General features: G+C 46.5%; 1 protein-coding gene across 1 annotated transcript; it reads left to right on the top strand.

Annotated features, from left to right (window-relative positions):
• Nucleotides 1-293: 293 nt before the first annotated feature.
• LOC131477946 (paired box protein Pax-3-like) lies at nt 294-4,823 on the top strand. The gene is made up of 4 exons (XM_058664259.1): nt 294-503; nt 1,672-1,907; nt 3,089-3,218; nt 4,352-4,823. Exons 1-4 carry the CDS (start codon nt 419-421, stop codon nt 4,612-4,614), a joined length of 714 nt encoding a protein of 237 aa, XP_058520242.1. The 5' UTR covers nt 294-418; the 3' UTR covers nt 4,615-4,823.
• Nucleotides 4,824-19,093: the final 14,270 nt, after the last annotated feature.

The raw sequence follows: 19,093 nt of genomic DNA, 5'->3' as shown, positions 1-19,093 counted from the left end.
ACTCCCGACCCCGAATCCCCGCACTCGGTGTCACGACGGGAGGAGACTCAGGCCGCGCTCCCGCCTCACTCCCCCTCCCGCCCACCCCTCTCTCGCTCGGGCTGGAGCTCTGCGCCCCCTTTTCAGCGTCCCCAGCCGCGGAGCCGTTCGCCAGGACTAGCAGCAAACTTTTGCGCCCTGGGCTCGGGAGCCTGGACTCTGGGGCCTCGTCGCCCGCCCCTTCCCCCGCTTCCAGCCTCAGGACCGAAAGCCAGCAGCACCCCTCCCGAGTCCCTCCTTCTCTCTCACTCTCTCTCCAAGCCTTGTTTTGGGGAGGGGCTCTTCCGCTCCGGAGACGTCCCGAGGGTCAGTCGCGCTCCGCTCGCCTTGCTGTTTCGCCTTCACCTGGATATAATTTTCGAGCGAAGCTGCCCCCAGGATGACCACGCTGGCCGGCGCTGTGCCCAGGATGATGCGGCCCGGGCCGGGGCAGAACTACCCGCGCAGCGGATTCCCGCTGGAAGGTAAGGCAGAACCTTAGCGCCGCACGGATCTCGGCCTAGGCTCCACCGCTCCACCCAGTCCAGGTCTCCCTCAGCTGCTGTGTTGTGTCCAGTGCACCCATTATCCCACCCCCTACCCTCGCCTCAGGAAGCAATAGTCCCGTCGGATTTTTCCTCTGCGAACCGAGCGAGGTTGCCCGGGCTTGGTTGCGGCTAGGCCTGCAACCAGGCCAGGTCCGCTTTCCGGGACTGTTTTGAAAATGCCTTGGTGGGGAAGGGGTGAACCGACTTCTGAGTCCAGGAGCAGCTCCCATGCGTTCAGTCCAGCCACAGTCGCTGCACACTTGTCCTGGCTTCGCCCTGTGTGTGTGTGTGTGTGTGTGTGTGTGTGCGTGCGTGCGCGATTTTTCTGATTAGTTGGTCAAGAATTTTCGTGCCGTGCAAAGTTGTGGTTGGCTTAACGCTCGGCCGGCTGTCCACACTGGAATTTTGCGTATTCGTGCACGAATCAGAGTTCCGCCTGTCCCAAGAGGCATGGGAAAGTTTCTGTCACTTGGTAGGGAATCGCCTTCCAGTCAGCTGCTGGTCTCAGGAAGTTTTGCAAAGCCAGGGCTCTGCGGAACGGCTAGCGAGGTTAGGACGCCCGAAACGGGATTCTGGTGGTGCCCTTGGCCCTCGGTCCAGAGGAGAAGGTGACGCTCAGCGCGCCCTTGGAGGCCGGGAACGCGCCGAGCAGGCCCGCCCGTGGCCGCCAGTGTTGGGAAGCGTAACAGGTGATTGCGCGGCCGCCTGCGTCTTTTTTCGGGGCTGCCTGGGTCTCTTGGCTGCTGCGCTGGAGGCTGTCATCTAGCCCAAATCCCTTAGACTGGGAGGGGAGGTCGCCAAAGCCAGGGCCTAAGTGCATTTCTCCGAATCAGAAGAGGTTTCTAGAGCAAGCACTATCAGCCCTGGGGCCTAGCTCCAAGGCAACAGATCGGCTAGACCCCAGGAAAAACAGGTTCTTGGGGGGTGGGAGGGCTTATCTTATTCCAATTGTTCTAAGTTAACCATTTGAACAGAAGGTCTGTGTAGGGCTGTACAGTATGGACCGGCCAGGAATGTGAGATCTGAGGTCGATTCCTCTGCCAGTCTGCTTTCTCTCCTTCTTCTAAAGTGATTTTCCTTGCCCTTCTCTCTCACCTTCGCTCAGTGTCCACGCCGCTCGGCCAGGGCCGAGTCAACCAGCTAGGCGGTGTGTTCATCAACGGCAGGCCGCTGCCTAATCATATCCGCCACAAGATCGTGGAAATGGCCCACCACGGGATCCGACCCTGCGTCATCTCGCGCCAGCTGCGAGTGTCCCACGGCTGTGTCTCTAAGATCCTGTGCAGGTACCAGGAGACCGGCTCCATCCGACCCGGCGCCATCGGAGGCAGCAAGCCCAAGGTGAGGCGGTGAGCCGGGCCCTTACGCCTTTGGGTTCCCGGGGTTGGGAGCAAGAGCTGTGCTGCGGACTTTCTATGTAGAGCCGGATGCGTGTGCGGCCGGCAGGCTGCTGTGTGCGTGTGCTTTGGCGGGAGTGGGAGGAATTCAGGCATGACCAGAGCCTCACAATCTCTGACGCATGGTTTGGCAAAGGGGAGAAAGCAACATTTTAAAAAGGAACCGGGAACCTTGGAATTCTCAAGGAGTGATTTCGCTGATGCGATCTGTGTCCACCTGTTGCAGACTTCTTTTCCTGGCGTATTCCCAGCCCCCACAGCACTCTGTGGAGCCCTTTGGGTTTTCTGATGATTTGTCCCCAACCTCTGCCCTGTCTGCCCCCAGTAAAAGTCATTTTCTGAGAGCTTTCTTTGTCGTGAACCTAGGGCTTGGTTTTGTGCTACTCCTGCATTTTCCTGGTTGCCTTTCAGAAAGGAAAGTCAACAGAGGCAAGCGCTGAGTGGGAGGGAATAGTACAGTCTCTGCCTTTTCTCCTGAACATAGGCAAGGCCTACAGGATTTTCTAGTTGCCACTAGTTGGGCAATATCCAGAGGGTTCCGATAAACTGGAGACTTCCAAATGCCCCCTCCCCCACTCCCAACCCCTTCTCTACCCAGACACCTTCACAACCTCTCCAAATGTCTTTGGAAATTCTTGGGGAAAGGGGGCAATTTTCTGGAATGTTTATATAGGTTATCCACTCTGATTTTTTTCCAACCAATTTTTTCTAACCTTTTTCATTTCACTCGGTTCTTTACTTTAGCTGAAAATATTGTGCCACTTTGGAGAGGGGCAAGCGGTAGATCTGACTTGAGGTTGCAGCTCCCCCTCCAAGCATTCTTCTTTTTTTCAAGTTTCGTTTTCCCACGTATTCTCTGGAAGGAGTTCATTGGATTTTCAGGCATGAGAAAGTACAATTCCCACTTCCAGGATGTCACAATCATTCGGATTCTTTCAACTTCACTGGGGAGGCAAATTAGGGGGAGAAGGGTTGGGATAATTTCCTGTTTGTTCCATCCTAAAGTCAAGTGTCTCAGAGTTGGGAACCTTTGGCTAATGAGGGGGGAACCTTTCCAGAGGTTGCAGGACGCCCACTCAACTGGCCCAGAGGACTGGGTACCAACGCCTGCCTGTTCCCTTAAAGCAGGTGACAACGCCTGACGTGGAGAAGAAAATTGAGGAATACAAAAGAGAGAACCCAGGCATGTTCAGCTGGGAAATCCGAGACAAATTACTCAAAGACGCCGTCTGCGATCGCAACACCGTGCCCTCAGGTACCAGGCCCGTTACCTTCTCCCCCAAGCATCACTGGTCCTTTGCTGTGACCCGCATGGGTCCTCCCCCAGCCGTAGTCGCCCCAAGTATTTATCCAAGCTATTGGGAGGTGGTTTCTGCCAAGGCCCCCAAGGATTTCCAAATCAGACTTTGTTGGCGTTCTGTGGAGCGAGGTGTAAGCTTGCTTGTCCCCGGGGCCGAGGGCTTGAGAACCCCGGCTGAGATCTCCGCGAAGAGCGTTTCTGTTGCAGAGGCAGGACACGACACGTGAGGTGGAGGCCACGCGTTTATTAATATTGATGTTCCCTTTTAAAGAGAAACAAATGTTTTGGTAACCCCATTGGAAGGGAGAGGGGCCCCAGCCGGAGGAGACGTCGCCGTTCGTGCGCTCCGAAAGGGAAGCTTCGGCGGAGAGTCGATTTTCCCGCGCGTCCCAGGGACCCACCGGCGCCCCCGGGGCAGCCTGGAAGAGGCGGACGGAGAAGACAGCCAGCGCAGGGCAGCGCGAGGGCGCGCGGGAGAGTTTGTTTTTAATTAAAAGGAAACTCCCTTTCCACCCCCCTCTAGCAAGAACGATGTATTTCAGAACATGGATTTGTTTACCCGACTGGAATCTGGAAAAAATAAATGGGAGAGAGTGCAGTTTTTCTTTGATTTCTACAATAGGAAACGTTTCTGCCGTTGAAATGGAAACTCTTTGCAGCCCCAAAGAAGAGTTGGAAGCGGACAGGTCCGCTGGGGTCTTCTTCCCTTGTTGCGGACGGCCCGCGCTCCCCATCTCGACCCTTGCCCAGACTGCCTTCAGGTGCAGAGGCGGAGGGCGCAGAGAGGCTGGCCCAAGGATTGGCTTAGATAGAAGACCCAGAGTCCACCCATTCGGTGGAGTCCGGGAGGGGAGCGCCTCTTAGCAGGAGGACAGGGGTGTTTCCAGGGCTTAATTCGGATGCAGGGCCTTCCTAGGCTCTGACTTTTCGAGCTTAGATGGACAATCGGGTGCATGGATGGCACAGGAACACACAGAACCCAGGCAGCTGGGGCAGTTTTGCTGGCACTGTGGCTGGAGGTTTGGAGGAAGGTTCCTTTCTACTCAGCCCGGTGTCTCAATTGTGTGCTCTCCCTTGCTCCTCCCAAGTGAGCTCCATCAGCCGCATCCTGAGGAGTAAGTTCGGGAAAGGCGAAGAGGAGGAGGCAGACCTAGAGAGGAAGGAGGCAGAGGAAAGCGAGAAGAAAGCCAAGCACAGCATCGACGGCATCCTGAGCGAGCGAGGTGAGTGCCTTGCGGCGCCTGGAGCCGTTTGCTCCAGGCCTCGGCGGGCGGCCGGACGTCGGGGCTGGATCGCCGCCCAGCCCCAACTCCTGTCAAAGTCCCACTGCGCCTTGCTAAGCGCATTCTAGTGAAAGATCGAAGAGACCGTGGAACTAAACTCCAAATCTGTTAAGTGTTGCGTGTCACAAATCTTCTTCCGGTCACCTCAGCCCTTCGTTTCTAGAACCGCCAGCTGTGCTCTCAGTTGGCTTCACGTGTAACAGGACAGGAAGTTTCTTAGCTGCTGAGGTAATGGGTACAAGAGCACTCAGGGATCTAACTGGGTTCTCGGGAAAGCCGCAATTTCTAGGGGAGAGAGAGAGAGCGCGAGACAAAGTTACTTTTGAGCAACAGACCCCCAAAGTCACCCTTTATCTCACCTTATGTATGTTTCTGTAGGTTTGCCAAAACGGAATGCTTTTGATTTGTTCTAAATTGGTTTTCGGCTGTGGTGGGGTTTAGTCTGTACGTGCCTGGGAATCAAAAGGAACTTAGGCTCAGGGTTACACATCCAGGAGATTTGAAGTGTTGGCACCTTCTGTCCTCAGCGGGCAGACCACACACTCTGCGTCGACTGTGGCCGGTTAGCCTAAAGAGGTGGTTTCCTCCCAGCAGGAGAAGTACCTTGTGCTTTCCTCTTGCCTGCTGGGAGTCCTCCTCAAACTTGAATAAGAGAAGGGTGTGGGGGAGAGGAAGAAAGAAAGATGAGGGAAGAAGGAGGCTGGTGGAGCTGTGTGAGCTCACTGCTGTGGCAAGGGAGGGCATGGCGAAGAGCCGTCAGCCCTCAGGTGGCCACAGCTCCTCAGAGGTGCCAGGGTCTGGAGTAGCCAACCCTCGCGTCCCCCCTCCACACCTGGACTTCTCATCTGTCGGACTTGGTGGGGCTTAGTACAGTTTTGTATTTTGGGCTTAGAGAGGTTGTCTACCGTGGCCAGTCAGACTGATACCCCAAGTGGGACGGTGGATCTAGCAGCTGGTGTGTCATTACCCTCCATTGTCCAGCCCCGGGGCTGCTGTTGACCCCCTGGAGCAGCTGCTTCACAAACCAACACAGAATAGGGGCACAGCCTCAAAGGAGCATGAGATTTGGAGGCCACACACCCAAAGCCTGGTTGCAAGGATAGAGAGAAATGTTGCCACTTTGCAGGCAGGCACTCAATCCAGAAAAAAAAAAAAGATGAAACACCCCAAATCACAGCAAGTAAAGGAGGGAGACAATCCAGGCTGCTGCACCCTTGGCAGCGGCCTCACGGGGACTCAGTCTAGGCCTCTCTATCTGGAGGGGCGTGTTTCTTCCCTGGCCTCCGACAAGACACCCCAGCTGTTAGCCCAGACCTGGCTGGGGGAAAGATGGAAGCAAGAAAGGCAACCCTTCCCTGGGTCGGGCTCCTGCAGGTAGGGAGAAGAGGAGCCCAGAGCGGCTGGAGAAGCTCTGGAGGCCCGTGGCTTTTGCTCTGCTACTTGTTGCTGGAGGCAGTGGCGGGGCAGAGCGGCTGCTCCTTCGCAGTGTAGACAACAGAAAGGCCCGGGAGACAAAACGTCGCAAATGAGCTGGTCAAACATTTGTACAACTTTTCCAGCTTTTACAAAGAAACCCTTCTCTACACAATCTACACTTGGAGATGAACTTGGGAGACAAAGCCTGGAGAGTCCATTGAAACTCACACTTTAGCTTGGCCCAGACAAAGCTGCAGCTTGGAGCAGCTTGATGTGAACAAAGGAAGGCAACCTTTTTATAATTCAAGGAGAAAAGAAGAGAAAACAGGCCCACAAAGGGCCCAGAATACACATTATGGGCTTGCAATGAGGGATGAATTATTCAATGAGCCCCAATAGCTGCTGCGCCAGGAAGTTTTATGGACTCTCCAGCGTGGAAAAAGTGGCCATTTCACCTACAAAATGTTTCTAGTCTTTTGGGCCTTCTAGCTGGGCTGGCTGCTATTCAAGGGCAATTGCTACCATTTTTAAAATCAGAGTATTCTCCCCAGTGGGGGATGTGCCCTTGAAGCGCGCGCGCGCGCGCGCGCGCACACACACACACACACACCTCGGAGGCTGAAGCCTAATTTAATTTGGGGTTGTCAAGGAAGATACAACGGCATCTCGCCTGCGCCTCTGGCTCTCTTTCCGGATGAACCCTGCAGGGTTACGCTGGTCCAGAGAAAAGGAACGGAGTGAGATGTCATCTGAAGTCTGCAAACCTCCCAAATGACCCCCGCGTTGCCCTGGCATCGCAGGCTGCCCCGCTTGCAGACTGGGTTGAATGCTGGTCCAGAGCTCTCCGAGCGCCAGGACTGGGAGGGGGTGAGGGGAAGGAGAAAGCTTACTCAGGAGGGACTTGAGAGTGTTGCGGCCACTGCGACTGCGGCGAGCTCTCGCCGGCTGTGTCAGCTGGTGGGCACGGCCGGGGCTGTTGAACCTGGCCTTCCGGGGAGATCTTCTTGATCCCACGGTGTGCTTACGCTGGCCACAGTGAGCTAGGCACTCTGAAAGAGGTTAGAACGCCTTGGTTCTCAGACCCAGGACTGCGGTTTCTGTCGGAGGGCTTCCTTTACCTCCCGGAGTGTTCCCTGTTTCTCTTGTCCCATCGGAGAGCAGCGCAGCGTGCCACCCCAGTGCGTCCCAGCGCGTCCTGGGCACTGTGCACTCCAGCTTGAAAGAATGGCGAAAGAAGAAATTTGAGCACCGCCAAGAACACCCATATTGCGTCCCTCGTTCCCCAACTCTCGCATTAAGATCGGAGCAGGAACAGGCACAGTTGGAGAAGCCAAGACCGGCAGAGGCGTCGGGGGCGGTGGGCACAGCCTGCTCCGCGGCTGCTCAATGGGCGCCTCTGTTCCTCCCCCGGCGCGGCGGAGAGGGCCCGCGGGCGCCGCCACAATGGGCTAGGCCCCCTCTTCTGCGCCCAGCGCCAAAGCAGCGCGCCGCGCCGCCCCCTCCCTTGCGCTCCGACCGGCCCGAAGCTTAGCTCTCCGGGCTGCAGCCGACTCAATCGCCTTCTTTATGTCCTTCTCACTTTCATCTCTACACAGCCCGCCTCCCCCTTCTTCTCTTCTCTCCTTTTTTTTTTTCTCCTTGGCCCGAGGCTCACATTAGTGAAATTTCTGCAACTCCCCCCCACCACCTCCATTTTTTTTTCTTATTTTAAAGAAAGCCCTTAACACAAAAGCGGTGGCTAATCAATAGAAACTGCTCCTTCCTCGTCATCTCCTCCTCCTCTTTCTCCTCCTCCTCCAACAGCGTGACGCTTTTCCTGTTTGTGAGTTTTGGGAAACATTTTTGCTTTGTGCCGTAATGGAATTAGAAGACAGATGAAGACTGTAAATGGACACGCGACTGCCAGTCTCTGGCTTAAACATTTAGATGCAACGTTACAATTACTGACTTGTTGGAGCGGCTTTGAAGTGGCACTTTGGGAGTGCAAGGGGAGCAAGGCCAGATTGCCAAATTGATGTTTTGATTGCAACTGGAGATACACTTTCACAGGACTTTACCCTCGTTTAAAATCAGAAGTGAGCGTGGGAGGTTTGCAACAATTTCTCATTCAGCCAAGAGACCTCAAGTACGGGGTCTCTCGGGGCTTTCTATTTCTTTGATTTCTCTCCCTGTCAATCTGACGGTTGTGGAAAAGAGTGCCACCGTTATTACTATTACTATTATTATTATTATTATTATTATTACTATTTGAGAAAGCAGAAGTGGCGAAAGTTTTTTTTGAGTCTCCATGTGGCTTGTCAGTTGGTGTGAAGTTTTCTAGAGCAAGCGACTTCAGCGTTTTGTGTGGACATAGGATAAAGCAGTTAAAAACGGAGAAAAAGTTTTCAGTTTTTAGAGCGCTCCTTTAACCGCAGAGCCGTTTTATCACGGAGGGGGCGCTGCCAGGGAGGGGAATGCAGAGACCTGTCTTTCCCCCACCCCACCCCCCCAAATTAGGGAAGGGCATATTTGCGTTGGGTTGGGGAGGGCAGCACAGGCCCGAATTTCCCACAGATTAAAATAACAGGATATAGGATCACAGGCTTGTGGCCTCAGAACCCTTATTAGAGTGGACAGCCCAGCCCATTCTCCAGATCCACTTTTTTAGACCTCAACTTCATCTCTTCTTAAAATTTCCTTTCCCTAATCTTTGCAACACCCCTCAAGGAAATGTCACTTTTTTTTTCTTAAAGGATTGGAAAAATCGCAGCTTGATTTACAGTCCTATGCTGTACTTCTTTTCCTTGGCGTAGCTGTAGTGATTTTCCTGCTGCACCAATTTGAAAGGAAACAGAGCAGTTCTGCTTGTAGCTTTTTCTTTTTAGCTTGTTTGGTTGACTGCTGCAGAAGTACCTTCTAGCCTTATTGGAAACATGCAGATTTTCTAATTAATGCTTGAAATCGTATGTTTATTTTGGGGTTTGATTTGATTGTTGATAGTCCCTGAACAGGAGGTAGGGGCATCAAGTGTGTAATAATTACTGAAGGGTCATTTAAGAGTCCCCAGGGCTGAGCAATAAAACCCACCCGGGCGGTGAGGCGGAACCGGCAAGTGCAAGCACCTCGGGTGGAATATGCTGAGATCAGTCACGTGGATGGCAGCGCTGCCTGTGAACCAGGCTGCTTCACCAGATAGACGCAGGAAAAGGCAGAGAGCATCGCTGCTTATCTGAGAAACGTTGAAGTCGCCCGTGAATAAAAGCAAGTTATAAGTTAGAGCGGCGGCAACAAACCCAGGGGGAGAGAGTTCCGCCCGCAAGGAGAAAAGAAAGTTTAAACTCAGTGGGTTTCTAAGAGCAGCTGCTTATTTATGCAGGTAAATAAAGATTAAAGAACCATTAGGAATTTGCATTTATAACTACCGAGACACTAAAAGGCAATTAAGCAGGCAGTTTAATGCCTTATCTCACTGGCTACTCGGTCGCTGTTTTACAACTAGGAATTAAAATCTGAAAAGGAAGTTTTCAGCAGCTCTGGCCAAATATTGATTAAGTAGCTGTTTGTTGATGCCATTGTTACGCATTAAAAGGCCGGAGTGCGGGCCCCTCAGTGGCCATCTTCCATTGTGACGGCTTCTTAACCACTGAGATCAAAGCAGGATCATTTCAATTTATCTGTCTTGGAAAATCCTCCTTTTCCTCTGAAAGCTCTCAGGAGGACTTTTCAGGAATAGGAACTGGAACCAGTTACATGTTGTAGGTTTGTACGGAAGACTCACGGGGTGTTTTTAATTATCCTGATAGTGATTTCTTGTTTAGAACTGAGGCTAAGATGTTGAATTTATCATCAAACCAATTCTCATTTTCAGAGGGAGAGCATAGAAGCAGCTACTCCCTTGTTAAATTTCTCAATACAGAAGTTCTATTTACACTTGCCTCCCAAACTGGCAGTGACAGGAAAAGAAAATTCAGATTTTTTTATGTAAAACTTGATGGGGAGTAATTAAATGCACAGGGATTTTGCAGTTATATTGAGTACATCTTTCTGCCTATGTTTCCGTATTTTTTTTTTTTTTTTGGTAGATGGCTAGATGATTTTGCCTGTAGATTTTTAAATTCTATGCTGTGGGAATGTTGTGTGTGTGGAATATGCATTATTAGAATATATTTGCAAGTTGGTCCGACCTAGAATTATTTTGGCACTGAACCATATCCAATTGCACAAAATAAAGGTTTGTTTGTCCTATGGATTGTACTTCTATAGTCAGAAGTTTTCTAGGCAATAGCACAGCCTTACTTCATACTCAACCATGAAGTACTGGGAAAAATATTTCGCTAAATCATCCTAGGGCTATTTCAATTGGCTGCTGAATTTTAGATGAATTATTAAATTGTTGTTTGTTTTATGTTGGTTTGTGTAAGAGCACAATATATTAGCATAAATTTATTTTCTTTTATTTGGAAAGAAAAACTTTCCTGCAAGGGCCTTTTGGAAGTACTCTCTGTGGTTGATTGATAAATTTCAAAGAAGTCACTCTTAGGTTCTGAAATTTGTGCCAGTTTTAGCCTTTGGATATTTAATTATTGAATGTTGGATTTTTCCATGTGTGAAGTTTTTTTTTTTAATTGCCTTCTCTGTGCACATTTCAGTATGAAAGAATTGTGCTCATAGAGTTTATTTTATTTTTTACTCTTTGTTTGCTTTTGAGCGAGATTGATCTTGACACACATAGCAGAATTATTAGTGGATGCTTTCCAACATATTCCAATAACACAATTAACTAATAATCCACCCATGCTTAAATACTCTCAGATTAAAAAGTTTAGCACCAGTCATTAGCATGTAGAACAACCACCTGAAATAGATTAAGTTGAAAGTTAGAAGTCAACTCAGATCTGTTATGATTCTTCTGTCTTGGATCCAGAAAAGTTTTGTTGTTGTTGTTTATTTTATGTGTATATATGTAGAGTTCATACACACACATAGTTGAAGTGACTTTGCCCACTTGGGTTTTAGGTTGTCTAGTTAGGCACTGCCAGGGGACAAGCAGAATACAGCTCCAATTGGAACCTGTTCTTAGCATCAAGATAAAATTGTTGCTCCTAGAACTGACTGCCTGGCTGGGGAGCTGTGATCCTGAAGGGCGTAGAGAAAAGTGAAAGGGAGTTTTAGATGTTAGCATTCTCCTTGAAGGTGAACACCAGAGTGGAAACAGAATTGCCCCGTGGCCATCCCCTGTCTTGTTAGGAAAGATGTGTTTGTTCCTTTCACATCAATCTTCAGCAAGGCAAGACACAGCTCTGCTTTTAGCTCTGTCTGCAGTGTGGCACCAAGCACTGAGCTCCTATGGCATTGTGCATTTTTGCAGCAATCTGCACACTTGTTCTCATCTAATGAAGCTTCTCCTACAATAACTATGTTCTGAAAAATATAAAGTAGATTGGTTTCCAGTTTTAGTTGGAACGTGCACAGTTACCAAAATTCTTAGTATTGTTGTAAAACCTTGTTCAAGGGAGATGAGTTGGAAGGGCCATTATCCAAAGCAGATATTAAAATTGTGGACTTGGAGTATTTGAGAAATAATAGGCTTTAAGAAGTTTTGCCTTTATGTTCTGCTTTTCATTCTTCCTTTCTGATAGAAAAAAATCACTAACATAATTTCTGTTATAGAAGTGATTATTATTTTTTTAAATACATCTTCTCCAAGGATAGTGATGTAAAATTTATAATTTGTTGTATATTTCCTCTAAAGAAAGTATATGGTAAAGCAAGGGTTGTAGTATTACATTTTTAATAAAACAGTGTTTTAATAAAACAAAAACAAAATACCTCCTCTTTCGGGTAAATCAACTTGATCAGAGTAGTCTAAATTTTTATGTTCTCTTCTGTGATTGAAAAATAATCTTTCCTATTAAATATCTTTGGTGTTATGCTGTTAAACAGAATAAGTAAGTTAGGGTACAATAAAGAAAGGAAAATATATTTCTCTGTATTGCAACATGGAATTAATTACTTTAATTTGTGCACTTTCACAGCAAGTATTAATATGGTCACATACACATTTGTGTTTTTCGCAGAAAGTCAACATTTGAATTTTGTGATTTTTTAAAATAGGCTCCAAGATATGCTAAAATACAGCTATAATATCCCTCTTAACTGTGCAAGCACTATTCTAGATATAACTTACCAAGTTTCCAAGCATTTGAACAGTCACGTGGACATTAATATATTTATTTCCTTTATAGGTTCTATTTTTTAACATTTTATTTTAAAAGAATTATAGATTCATTTTTTCCCCTCAAATGCATCATTTTAAGTTTTCCCAGTATCCAACTCTGTTATCCTGCTTAGGAAGTCTTGGCCAAAGGGTATATGCACAAGTGTATCTCTCTTATCATAATTTAGCTTAAATTAAACTAAAGAAAATAATTGGCCAAATTCATTTTTTCAAAGTATGAAAAGCAGTAAGTGTATTTTTTCTGAATTCCCACTTGGCCATTTTCCCCATTGAGGGTCACTAAGGCATTTAAAGTTTCTTGTCTGATTTAAACATGTTCTCAAGTGTTTGTTTGTCTTTTCTTGCCTTATGAGAGGACGGTATCCAAGGAAACAGTGGCTTGCTCTTGCATCACCAATTTTACACTGAAATGGAGACTAAGCACATTTCAGGTGTGACCTGTTGAACTTCAGTTTCAACATCTGTAAGATGGCGTGTCATATCAACTCTTCGGAGTTCTGTGAGAACAGCACTGGGAGATGCATGTTACGTGCCATTTACAATCATCACAAACTCAAGTTAAAGGAGGAAAAAGAAGTGGACATGGAGAAAGTGACCAACCTACACATTAGCAGATGGGCTTTGCCGAAGGGCACATAAAAGCTTAGTTCAGGGCTTAGAAGAAACAATGAAGACCAAACACACACACACACACACACACACACACACACCACTTTCACTATACCAAGGCACTCTTTATAAGCAATTGTTAATGTAGAAGACTTCATCAATTTAAGAGAAATGAAAAGTAGACAATTGGAAAACCACTCAAAGAGATGTCAGAAGAGATTTCTCGAGAACTTTTCCTTCCAGTTCGGCACATTTACTCTCCTCTCTTAGATTAATTTGGATTTTCAGAAGTGCTCCAAATCGAACTTTTCTTTGCTTTTTTCCACAGCTTCTTTTCGCTGAATTAGAGATGGATAGACAAGTTGCTTTCTGGAAATGGGTCTCATACATACGTTTTTACTCCTGAAACAACTGCTGACTTTCATTTTGTGTAACTGTTTTTAGTGCAGTCGCTCATCATATCTCCCCGTCAATTTTCTTTGCTGTTCTTAAACTTCCTCGCCTCTGCGCGTGTGAGAGGACATGCATCCCCTTTCTCTGTGCTTGACTCTCCTTAATTCCTTCTCCTTTAACAGTGCAGCTTAGACTTTACAAGGAAATTTTCTAAAGTGTTGTTCTTTAAACCGGAGGATACGTTTCAATGGCCTTTCTATCACGTTACCCTCTGTTTAGTCCCAAAGGTTCGTGGCTCCCGTGTTGATGGGGTGCAATATGAGAATAAAAAAAGGAAGTGGCAGCCTGGCTTACAGGGCTGCTGGGGGCCCAAGAGCTCCTGTCCCCCGCGCCCCCCCTCCCTGCGCCATGTTTCGTCCATTTGGAGCAGCTTGACAGCGCAGCCACTGGCTGCAAGCAAAGTTGTTTTCTTATCCCCGCCTGCACTGGTCTGACCTGTCTTCGAAATAGGTCAGGCTGGGGCACAGCCAGTTTATGCAGCTGTTGCGGCTTAGGCGTCGCAGCAGGCAGTCGGGGTTCCTTGGCCGGCAGGCCCCCAGTGAACTGATAAAAATTCACTGGCGAGCCGTGGAGCCTTCCTTCTGGACAGTGCTGGCCCCCTGAAGGCTTTGAGATGCAAGGAGACTCCTGGATTAGGTGGGCCAAATCTTAGCCTCCAAAGAGAAATGTTCTTTTATTCTTAGAGTTGAATTTCCCTCCACCCACGCACTCACATGGAATATCCGTGTTTTCAGATTTTATTTTTAAATGGTCATATTTATTTTGGACGAGGTAAAACATTCACTTAATACAAAATTCAAAAGCTATCCGGGTCTTCAAAAAGTTCATGAACATTAGTATGAAGAAAGTGTACTTGAATTTCAAATATGTTTGCCGCAAAATAACACTTACCACTAATTTCTATTTTTCTGTCAACTTTTGGAAATATACCTTTGAAAATGGATTACAATGACTCCTAGTTCTGCTCCTAAATTACTAATACCTTGTCTGTGTTCCCAGAGACTCTTTGTATAAATGATTGTGTTGTTCTCTCATTTAAATATTATCTCTCTAATTTCTGCAGAAGCAGTAGCCTGCTCTATGAATTATACCTTGTGTGGTTTTTTTCCCCCCACTTTGGAGTAAACCTCAACAATTACTCAACATCAATGCCTGATGTTTTCCCTCAACCTTGTTTATATAGCTGCATAGTATTCCACTGTATAGGCCAATGATGAATTTTAAACACTATTTAGATTGTTGCCAATCTGACAGCACCATATGGCATGTGTGTAGTGTGAGTTTATTTGTAAAATAAGGGAATGGCATTTGTGAGCTGTTGGCTTTGGTGGAATTTGGGTTCTGCACCGGGAGCAAATGGTGGAGTTGTTCTTAAGAAGCCTGGCACAAGGGTTTGCTTGCCTGTGAAGCAGCACTTGGAGTTGAAAAAACAAAACCCTTTCCTCTGTCACTATACATCAGAATACAGGTTTTTGAAATCACTGCTTAAAGTTCTATTAACAGTGACTACCTTCTGGAAATTCCTCCGCTCTTCTATTCTGTCTCCAAATGAAGCACTCCTGTAATCTCAACGAAATTGTTTTCAAAGTTATCTGTTGCTTTTGGATTTGTTTGCTTACTATTTCATTTCACTCACATCAAAAATCGCCTCTGCGTGGTGTCTTCTTATTTTTCCTTTGGTGCTGGCAAAATTATGGATCATTTCACATAATCTCGAGGCAGCTCATTCTGATTGTTCAGTAACAAGAGGGAAATTGTCTCCTAAGATTAACCAATTAAGACTGAACTAGTAAGGGATCCGAGTAAGAGTGAGCAGAAGTAGGCTTGTACTTAAGTTCCACACTTTTTAAAACTTTTCAACTGATGCTCTATGGGTTTCTTGATTTTAGTAAAGGCTGATTTTTAATTTTATGAATTTTGGAGAGAAGGTATCCATTGCTTTCTATGTACAAAGGACTTTCTATGTTTTTTCACATACCTTGCCTCCCTCAAATCATTTTAGCTTATTTTCCCTTAAATCTGATGCTTGGGAATCCAGTTGTTGATGCTGTTGAGTACCTGGCTTCCCTGAACTGGGAGTCGGAGTGCGTGAAATGAGCCAGAAAGCGCTGTTCCAGCTACATGGGGAAAACAGCCCTCCCCAAACCCTCCTGAGGAAACTCCTGAGGTGACCGTCAATCAATATTAAACAGTGAAGGTTTCAAGCCACTTCCCTTTCAGAATAGGCTTTTCAGAAACTGGAGAACAAGTTACGATGAAGAATTTATTTAAAAAAAATCCAAATATTGATTTGGACAAACAAAAACAAGCCTTCTTTGTGTACTGTTCTTGTCCCCAAATCCAGAATGTCTCAGGCAGGGAGGTGTGTTTCTTTTGTGACAGAATTTTCGTTTGTGCTGAGATGGAAGACTGGTGGGTGTATGTGGAGGCTGTCTGTCTTCTTGTGCTCCCTGGAAGCAGCTTCTGAAAATCTAAAGGGACCATGAACAGGCCTGGCATTAAGGTTGTCTGTAAATAGCTGAGAAGAATTAAAACAAAAAAAATCAGCTTACAGCTTTCCCTCCCTTCCTGTCTCCCCTAGCTCTACGCGTAATTTGGAAGGAATCAGATTGGTAGTTTGTGGTGTCTGATTACTACCTGCACAAGTATGCTATATTCCACATGGAAAGAAAGACTAGGGAGGGTTAATCCCAAAGAGGGGAGGTTTTGTTTGTCATGTCATTATGATGTTCTGCACAGAAATTTTGGCCATTTAAAGTGCTTTGCTCTTAGGCTTGCAGTGGTAGAGTGAGCAGACATTAGATTGATGATTCATCATCACATTGTTACCTATATCAGTAAAAGGAAGTGACAAGTAGAGCTGTGCTCCAGGAACATGGCTGCATGCTGGCCGGCAGAGTTTTGTTGAGAGCTGCTGCCTCACCTCCAATGTGTAAAGTTACATTTCTTGAAATAGAAAGGGACCCATGAATTCATCTGGAGGAAATGCTTTGGTTTTTATTTTATGACTCCCAAGTAGATGGGGTCTCAGTGTCTGGAATTATTGATTACTCTGAAAAATTTGAGGTCTTTCAATGTCTCACATCCTTTCTGAAGAGGGTGGGAGTCCATTTCAAGAAGTTAAACAAATAAATAGCAGTCTCCTCATAGTGCTGCTGGCAGAGTAGCAATATACCAAGGCAAAATATGACTTGGGAATCTATGCAGTGTGGAAACTTTCCAGGTGGTAGATTTACTTGGCTCTTATGCAGACGGGGCACATCTGCCACATGTATGTGTGCAACACATATTATCAGAAGGCAGGAGAAAAGCAACTTCTATAGTTTCCCACTAGAAGCCAATGTCTGCTTGTGGTCACTGGCTCTGCCAAGCTCTGAATACTTGTTGAATTTATGTCTAAAAGAAGAAAGAAAATGCAATCTGGGGACATCAGGTCAGACATTTCAAAGAACTATATCTAAGCTGACAAGGGCTAAAGGAATTCCTGGGTGGAAGGCCAGTCCCCAGGACATACACAGGAGACTGACTTTGGGTAGGACCAGGATGGGACCTCAAGGCTTGTTCTGTTTGGGTTCAGTTTGTGGGCTTTTGTCAGTGACGTTTTTGGGCCTTGGCTTATCTGTGTCTTCTTCTAGGCTATGGAAATTTTCAACTGGTGTTTTTTGGGACATTCTGGAAGACAGAATGCGTTGTTAGCTGGAATGGCCATCTTGCGTTATGAGAGGCCCAGCTAGTATTCAGAGAGATCAGGGAGGTACAACTCTAATGAAGATCAGAGCAGATCCTCCGTACCTGGCATGCCTTTGTTGCCTTTGTCTCATGTTGTCTGTCCTTTTTAGGAAAATTAGAATCATTGCCCAAGCTTGTATTTCTAGTGAGTATATACACAATGGTCAGATAAGGAGAGAGACAATTTATTATAAAATGCAATTGACATAGACAACCAAATTTAGTCTAAATCTTTGTTGGCTAACCCTCATCATTTTATTGAATTACTATAATTTAATGTTACTAGTTTAAGCTAACAATTTTTCCCCTGAAATGAATCCTTTCTATTTTTTTTTAGAAATGAAAATCCAAATTAAATTCATTAGAAAAGACAATGACTATCTTTCACACTGAAATTTCTGGTACTTGGAAATCCTTTTGGAAGAACTTTAGGAAAAATAGAACTGTCATTCAGACTATAATTTATAGGAAATGATGTTACCAGCCCAAGTTTTAATTCTGTTTACTCAAACATTACTTTTCTTCCATGAAAAGTTTGTGGGCTGAGCTAACATACAAAGACAGAAATGTGACTCAAGGTTGTGTCTTCTCCTTCCCTACTTTGCTTGCATGTGTTGTGTGCTTGTATGACACACACACACATCTGTGCAGATGCAGACAAACACACGTACACATATATGTATTTGCTATCATGTGTGTGCTTCCATCTGGTTCTGCCTCATTTGTGTGAAAACCTGTCAACTCACCTGTTAGAGATATCTGTGCTTTCCAAACAACCTCAGAAGTGATCGCTGAATGAGATCCTTGTGATGGACTTTAGGTATACACGAAGGAAAACTTTTGCTTGACAAAAGGAATGCTTTTCAAAAAATGTTTAAGAGGTCAGCATTGTGGTACAGTGTGTTGAGCTACTGCTTTTGATGTTGGTGTCCTGTATCAGAGTGCTGGTTCAAGGTCTGACTGCATCGTTTATAATTCAGCTTCCTCCACGGGAGGCTGGCCTGAGTGGGCCCCACCCACCCGTGTGCGAGATCAGGATGGAATTCCAGGATCCCAGCTTCAGGCTGGCCCAGCCTTGGTCACCTTACTCTACTTTTCAAATAAATAAATCTCTTTTTAAGAGGTTTTTTTAAAATTTGAAAGTCAGTTACAAAGAGAAAGGGATACACACACACACACACACACACACACACACACACACACACATATACTGGGGTTCACTCTTCAAATGGCCACAGTGGCAGGGCTGAGCCGGGCTGGTGCCGGGAGCTTCATCCAGGTCTCCATTTAAGTGGCAGGGGCCCAATTGGCCAAACACTTGGACCATCTTTCTCTGCTTTCTTAGGTCATTAGTAGAAGTGGAGCAGCTGGGATTTGAACTTCTTATATGATGGCTAGCCTTGTAGATGAAGGCTTAACCTGCTATGTCACAATGTTGGCTCCCAAAATAATTACTTTAAAAATGTTTATTTTTAATTTGTTTTAAAATGAGAGAGAGAGAGAGAGAGAGAGAGAGAGAGAGAGAGACAGAAATTCTGTTTTTCCATTTACTGATTCACTGGTTGACTTCCTAAATGTCTGTAACAGTTGAGGCTGACCAGATTGAAGTCAGGAGCCTGGAACTCCATCAGGGTTTCTCATGTAGATGCCAGGGTCTGAGACACTTGAGCTATTGTGTGCTACCTGCTAGGAGATGTGCATTAGCAAGAAGATGGATCATAAGCCAAGTAGCTTGGACTTGAGTCATGTACTTTGATGTAAGTGTGAAAGTCCTAGGTTTTGGCTTCATTCACTGTGCCCCAGCATCTGCCCCAGAATAGCTTTTTGATGTCCCTCACCTCACACCCCAGCAGATTCTGTTCTTGCTGTGAGCAGACAGGATCAGTTCTTCCATGAGAGAGCTCCTTGCTGGTAAGCAAGACCAGCTAGGGCATGGTGCTTATTAAACTAGGAGGGAGGAGGCATCTTCCACCAAAGGCAGGTTTCCCCACTCCCTTTGTTCCAGGAATCATTCCACCAGTCATGTGCCAGAAATGGTTGTGTTTTTGATGTTGTATTCCTAGTGGATCCCAGACTGTCATTTAGAGCTTGACAGGGGTTCATATATATTAGGTATTATATAT

Source organism: Ochotona princeps, chromosome 5 (assembly GCF_030435755.1).
Source record: "Ochotona princeps isolate mOchPri1 chromosome 5, mOchPri1.hap1, whole genome shotgun sequence".
NCBI classification, from domain to species: domain Eukaryota; kingdom Metazoa; phylum Chordata; class Mammalia; order Lagomorpha; family Ochotonidae; genus Ochotona; species Ochotona princeps.
This window is presented reverse-complemented; position numbering and strand designations above follow the sequence as displayed.